General features: G+C 35.9%; 1 protein-coding gene across 1 annotated transcript in view; it reads left to right on the forward strand.

Annotated features, from left to right (window-relative positions):
- The first annotated feature begins 3,667 nt into the window (after positions 1-3,667).
- The window catches only part of LOC109243487 (recQ-mediated genome instability protein 1), an 8,095-nt gene continuing 4,311 nt past the window's right edge, over positions 3,668-7,451 (forward strand). Inside the window, exons 1-4 of the mRNA XM_019410431.1 lie at positions 3,668-4,218; positions 4,910-5,080; positions 5,223-5,368; positions 5,937-6,073. Of these exons, the coding sequence (XP_019265976.1) occupies positions 3,736-4,218; positions 4,910-5,080; positions 5,223-5,368; positions 5,937-6,073 (937 nt within the window). The 5' untranslated portion in view covers positions 3,668-3,735. The remainder of the gene's footprint in view (positions 4,219-4,909; positions 5,081-5,222; positions 5,369-5,936; positions 6,074-7,451) is intronic.

Consider the following 7,451-nt stretch of genomic DNA (forward strand, 5'->3'; position numbering starts at 1 on the left):
TTAGAAAGATACTTAGGGTTGATTAGTAGCAGGAAGATTAGGAGATCTTTAAAGAAATAGCCATGGATACAGAAAGCACTTCAAACATACAGAGATTCGAATAACAGAAATCAGAGAAATCAAAAACCTAAAGTAGCGTAGTGCTAAAAATCGCTTAGTAGTGAAGAAACAAGAAACTCTTTAAAGAAAAATCGACGACGAACTCAGAAACTTTCCAGATCTACAAAGATCTGAATGGGTTCGTGTTTGAAATGAGGATTTTGAAGAAAGAATGAAAGGGTAAAGAGAATCCAGTCTCAAATAGGAGAATTGAACCGTAAAAGCATCGAAATACACTCACAACCATAGACGGGCTCTCAAAGAGTCTTGAACCAGATCTGGTTAGATCTCTTCGAGTTCTTTCCAGGAAATCATAAGAACGAGCAACCAGGAGACGTAGAAGATCAGTAAGAGCCCCAAACGGCCATGGAAATCCATGGATCGAACAGGAATCAAAGGGATTAGGGCTGGTTTTGGGTGGCGGCGGCTAGGGTTAGGTTTAGGTCTCAGAGAGACGGAGAGGATTAGGGATTCTAGGGCGGGCATTTGTGAATAATGGCTAGGGTTTAGGGGGGGTCGTTTGGTTAAAAATGGTAAGAAGTGATGGTAGTCGTTGATCTCTATGATCAACGGTCAGGATTTATAGGGTTTGGGGGCTGGGTAGGATTTAATTGGGCTAGGGGTAGTTGGTTTGGGCCTGGTCTTAGTGGGTTAGGGATTTGGGCTGCTTAATTTAGGCTAGGTCCGAAAATAAAAGGGGTCATTTGTTAAATACCCATCTAATTGCTAAAACAATTTTTAAAAACAGTTAATAAATTATAAAAATGACTTTCATGACTAGAAATATTTTAAAATAATTATTTAATATTTTAAAAATATAAAAGGCTATTTTCTGGTAAAATAATGTAATAATGCACGCATGAGCTATAATTGCAAAGTAATTGCAATTATAACCCAAAAAATATAAATACGGCTATTTGTGAAATAACTAAAACTTAGTACAAATGCAAGCGATAAAATTAAGCCACAAAATTATTATAAAACTATCTATGATGCAATTAGTGATTGTTTATATAAATAAAAATGCTGGGATAAATTAATTAAAAATCCCTAAAAAGGTAGAAATTATGGAAAAATGTCAATTGATGCTAATGCATAGTTTTGAAGGCATACATGCATTTTAAAAATATTATAGGGAAAAATTGGGTATCAACAAATATTCGAATAACAATAGTCATGAAAGAACCACAACCCTAGAACGTGAAGTTTTAGCTCCACATAGACATGGTAGCCAAACAACAAATCATACAAAGAAACATAAACAATACTAAGTTTGGGAGAAGAAAAGATGAAAACCGGCCTCCGCGGCGGCTCTATGCTCTCCCTAGGTCTAAGATGTGTCACAAGTCCTCAAAATAGCATTTTTATATGTATTTATACCAAGTAGGGTTGGGCCCAGACGAAACACCTTTTCCTGCGCGAAATAGGACTCTGGCTCTGTAAAATTTATACAGGCGTGCCGCACGCTGCGCCGCACTGTGCGGTGTACTTGTGGGGAAGTTCAGAGAGCTGATTTTGACAGACTGCAGGAATTTTCCAAAGGCGCGGTGCACGCTGCGCCGCACTGTGCGGCGCCTTAGTGAGAATTTGCGAAAATGCAAAACATGAAAGTTGTAGCCCTTCAAATAGCTTCCAATGATATATTGTGGAGCCAAAACGGAATTCAGCGAAAATTTATGTGCATTTTACTAGACAATGCGCCTTATGCCCGTCGATTCTCCGTTTCTTTCTTAACTATCATCCGTTGATCCCCGAACACAATCCCGACTTGATTACTTGGTCTTTTACTCAGACTTCAAAGCTCCAAATCACTTGAATTCATTCCATAATACCTACATAGCTCGGAATCACTCCTACAAGGCATAAAACACATATTTAGTGCAAAACACTAGCGATTAAAGCTCAAACTCAATTAAAGTGCAGTAAATTAGAGTGTAATAAGTGACTAAAATATGTAATTATAGCCTATCATCAACTGGCTAAACACAAACTTTATATCTCCAAAAGTACTTTGGGATCTTTACATGAAAGCCGACCATATTTACTATTTACTTTTTGTAGCCATATACATAGACTATACATTTTTTATATACAATTATACATATATAATACATACATTATGCATATATTATACCTGCATCAGCTATTACTAGTTAAGCGAACGAGCGAACGATTATTTGGGTTAATTATTCAAGTACTTTTGAGCAAAAATACTTTTTAAAATAGGAATATTTTTCTTCCTATACAATATTTGAAATTTATTTATCAAAATTATCCAAATTTTTGTATATTACCCGTCCTAAACAAGTTTTTCTTATAATTTATATACAATCCATTACTAGTGCCTTAAATTAGGGGATTATTCGCTTGAAAAATGGCGTAACTGAAGGGAACGAAGTCCAAATTGTCCTTCCATCTAAATAAGACTCCTTCTAGTTGCGTGTTACCTATTTTAAGCCGTAATTAACGCAACTCTTTCTCTCTTTGTCATAATTACCTATTTTAAGAAAAGAATAATGTATAGTACAACAAAATACAAATTAAAAATAAATTTCATACAAATTTAATACAATTTGATATATCTACAACAACATAAATTCTAAAATAAATTTCATACAACTAATTATACAGTAAACAATTTATTTACAACTTATCTACAACTTTCATATAACATTCTTATCCAATTAAATACAACAACTACATCATATAATTTAAATACAATTTTTATGTAAATTTTATACAATATGTCTTTATGATTTGTATTTGTATGTGGTCTGTTCTGCTGCTTCTTCTTCGAATTTCAATATGAAAATCCAGCCAAAGCAAATATAATCTTCACTAAATATCCTTAAGATCGAGATATAAACTCCATAGAATATACCCAACTGTTTGCAATAACACTCACTCCAAACAAATAACAATTTTTGAAAAATTCGAATTCGAAATCAAAGCTTCGAAGCCTTTTTAATGGCTTTCAATGATGGGGAGTCAACCACCTTCAAATTTATTGATTGAATATTTTTATTCGAACAATCGAGCCGAATAATTAATATTCATCTGCTGCTAGTCTGCCATCGGAACGCCAACAAGAAAAGGGGAAGTCCAGAAAAAATCCAAACTCCAGCTATGGCAAAATTCAGATTGATAAAAAATTAATCCCTTTCTTCGCCATTTTTAGAGAAAATTATTAGCTTTAGAAGAAAAAATCTTGTAGAATCGGTGCAGAAAGAGGGTTGATTGCAAAAATAGAAAGAGGAAAAAAGTACTGTGATTGGGGGATTTACTAAATTAATGGGTTACAATCAAGGGAGACTCATTTAAAATTAATTTATATATAATTGGTAAATTGTATATTACCATATAATTAACTTAAAACTTGATTAGGGAGAATAAATAAGTTTCATATATAGTATAGATAGGTACAAATCCCTTTAAAATAAGCAGTTAATGACAGCTGGGCCAAATGGGCTCTTAGTTATGAAACTCCCCCCTTCCAAAACAAACCCGGCCCAGAACTCTCAAAAGGCCACTTCAGCCCAAATTGCTTCCCTCCTCCCATTTTAAGCAGCTACAATTGAAAACGCAAACAAAAATTGGAGGGAAACTTTTTCAGAGACGTCGGAATCGAAAAAAAGGATGAGCAGAAGACGCCACCAAATCATCTGTTCCTCCGATGAAGAAGACGACGAACCTCAACAACTCCTCAACAACAGCGAAGAAAACGAAAACCCTAACAACAACAACATTGAAATAGAAATTCTAGAATCTTCTACTAGCCTTCAATCCGTAACCCTAAGTTCCTCCAGTACTCCAAACCCCACTCCTAACCACCACGAACCACCAAACATCGTTTTTTTTGACGTCGCCGTTGCTGTTGCTGCGGATTGTGGTATTGGCAGGGTATTGGAAGGGCTAGGATTAAGATTACGGAAGGATTGGTTAGAATCGTGCGTTAGAGGGCTTGAAGGATCGCTTACGCGATTGGATGATAATGCGAAGGCGAAGCTTTGTTTCGAGCAGTTTTTATACTCGGATATGAACTATTGTGGCGTGGGGATGCTTCCTAGGGATGTGCATAAGTTGCATTTGGTTGATCTTAAAGGGCCTTTTGTACTTCAGGTAATAGTGAAAAGAGTTTAAGTTATATACACTGATGATCAATGCAATGAATTTTTTTTTTAGATCATCAGTATAATTTAACCTGTTATAGCAAGTTACCTACCATTTATTATAAGTTAATCATTAATGCTATTAATTGGAGTTACCTGCACTATCTTTTAAATGACATGATTGTGTAAATATTTTTTACACCTTAAATGCACAAAACATATAAACTCATAGTGAAAGAGTTTAAGTACATAATATAGCAAGTTAATATAAGTTATCAATCAATGCTATTAAATGGAGTTACATGCAATATAGTGGCCGGATTGTGTAAATATCTTTGGCCCATTAAAGTGTTACTTGTGGGTTCATCTTAATCCAGTATCTTTGGCTCGGACCCTCTGTATGTGTAAAAAAATTCATTAATTTAGTATAAATAGTTTGACTTCGAACCCAGTAAATCAAATTAGTTGTGATAGAATCACGAACTCAAAACCCATAAAGTTCAAATCTTGAAGTTTATGGATAATGAAATGACATTGCATTTGCTTATTGATTTCTTCCACATCATTGGTTTACTATTTCCATTTTGCAAAGGACTCTCTTCATAGTTTAATATGACACCAGAAGCTTCCGTAATTTTGGATAAATTATACCTTTAATGTGACTCTGACTATTCCTGTGTTGCATCCCCTTGCCCCTCAAGGTAGATGAGATTGTGAATATCAGTTGTCCTCTTCGAGATAGGTACCAGAAAGCAGTAGCTGGAATAAAGAGGTGTCTGAAATTGTCCATGACTGATGGCATTCAGCGTGTGTTTGGGATGGAGTACAGGCCTATAAAAGATCTTGATGTTCTGGCTCCTTCAGGGATGAAGGTATATCTGAGGAATACCATGTTGTTTATTAGCTTGTTTGTGGAGTAGCTTTATAAGCCTACTACAAGATGAGACTTATGAAGAATAGCTTCCGTCACAAAACTATTTCCATAGTCATATAGATTGCTGCTGCATTTTACAGGTTGCTATCTGTAATGTTCATGTTAGGCATGGACTTCTGATGTTGGTCCCTGAAGTAATTGAAGTCCTGGGTGGAATGGTGGAAGAGTTAGAACAAGCAAGACAGCGGCTAGTTAATGAAATAAATAAGCCACCGAGGGGGAAAAGGTATGTCTAAGGACCAAGAAAACAATTTTTGCCTGGATCTCATTTACCAATTTCTGATTGTGCTGCTAGATGCCATAGATAAGTGTTGTGTTGACTTAAATGGCAGAGGTTGATGGTCGCTGCTAGTGGTGGAGGACCCTAAATGATTGAATATTGGAATGAAAGTAAATGGATAATGAGGATTCAAATAGTTGAATTGCATTAAGGCATAGTAGTAGTAGTTGTTGTTGTTCTTGTTGTTGATGATAGTCAGTTGTTTTCAGGGGCTATTCTTTTGTGATTTAATAAATTTTGATGTAAATTAGCGTTAGAAAGACTCTGATGGTCCTAACTTAGAGGTGAAAGTTAAGAGCTGTTTCTTTGTACCTTAGCTAAGTGGTTCTTTGACCTCTCCCTTCCTCATCCATTTTGATTTTTGACCTTCTGGTAAAGACTTTATAGTTGGTCACTTACAACCTCTGGTTCTCAAACGAGTGAATAAAGAGTCTTGTCATGATTTTATTAGTGTTATGCAAGAAACAACTTGGTCTTTTTTGGCGATTTATTTACTATCTATGTCCAATGCCAGAACAAGGACCGGAGTGGTTCCTCCTTTGGCAACTAGAGCTACTAATGCTGCTTGGCCACCAGAAGGTGTTACTGCTCCAGAGCGCACTGATACTGCCTCAAGAGAAAGCAGTATGCCTTTTCAGGTTCATGAGCGAGGTACTTTGCTACCCTAAAAAGCTTATTTGCAGTTACTCTAGGATATGGGTATACATACTGCATGTGAATATTTTAGTTTTTTTTAGTGTTGCTTTTAAAGTGGAAAAACATTTTGGTGTGCTACTTTGGCTTTTATAGTCAAGCTGGTCTTCGGACTTTTAGGAGATCAGAGAGAAGCTGATATTTATTCCGATTGCTTCTCTCCGCACAAACTTGTGTTTAAAGCTTTAGTTTTTGGTTTTCCTCAATAGTTTGAGTGTTAATCTGCTGAAGATTTAATTCCACAATGATATAGCTTAGGTGGTTCCACAAGATGAAAGATTTGCAGTACATTTTGAAATTTGGAATAAGTTCTAGATAACCTCTTGCATCATCTTGTGGTGAATGGTGATGACCCTGGTTTGGTCCATTTGGAGCGCATTTATATCAATTAAAGATGGGTAGCGTTCTGTCTGTTTGAGCAGAGGAAATGATCCTAGAAGAATGAGTTATATGTTTTTGCTAATGATGTTACTAGCTATTTGCAAAGCTTGGTCTGTTCCATGTTCACAACCAAAGATGAACAATTTTGACAACAAAGTTATGACCAGAAAGTTAACCATATGTGTCAAAAGGCAGCTTCTCTTGATTCTTTGAGCGAATGTGCCAAATACCATATTCTAATCCTCTTCAGTGCTACTCTCCAAGTGGTAGAGTTGGCAACTGCTTGAACTGGACTATTCATATTACCACTGTGGCCAGGCTGAAAAGACAAATCATTTATTATTGGATGTGATGGGCCCAAGTAGAGCAGAGTGGATATAGATGATTGATATAACCAGCTTAGTTAATTTGGGATGGAGGCATAGTTGATCGACTAATTGGTGTTAGTTTCCGCCTATCACATCCATGTGAACACATCTCTGTTGTTATTAATTGTTTTTTCTCGTCTTTGTTGATAGCTTAAAGAATTAAGGCTATGTGATTTTTATTCCCATGTCAAAAAGGAAAAGAGAAAAGAATTAGGGTGCTGCTTGTATCTTGACAAATTTTTTAGGTGAGAGTTTACTCATTATCATATACTCTCTCCGTTTCAATTTATATAACACTTTCCTTATTATTCCATCCCGAAAAGAATGACACATTTTTATATTTGAATATAATTTAATTTTAAACTTCTCATTTAACTTTGTTTACCCTTAATGAGAAGCTTTAGAGCCACACTAATATTATGGCCCCCCAATACCCTTTATGCTTTAAAGACCACAAGTTTCGAAAGTCCTCCCCCCCCCCCCCTAAAATCCATGCCGAGTCAAGGTATGTCATATAAATTGAAACGGAGGGAGTATTGTTTGTTTGTTTTGTGCAGGTTCATGTGTGGGGTTTTTTTTTGGGGGGG

Source organism: Nicotiana attenuata, unplaced genomic scaffold, assembly GCF_001879085.1.
Source record: "Nicotiana attenuata strain UT unplaced genomic scaffold, NIATTr2, whole genome shotgun sequence".
In the NCBI taxonomy this organism is placed as follows: Eukaryota; Viridiplantae; Streptophyta; class Magnoliopsida; order Solanales; family Solanaceae; genus Nicotiana; species Nicotiana attenuata.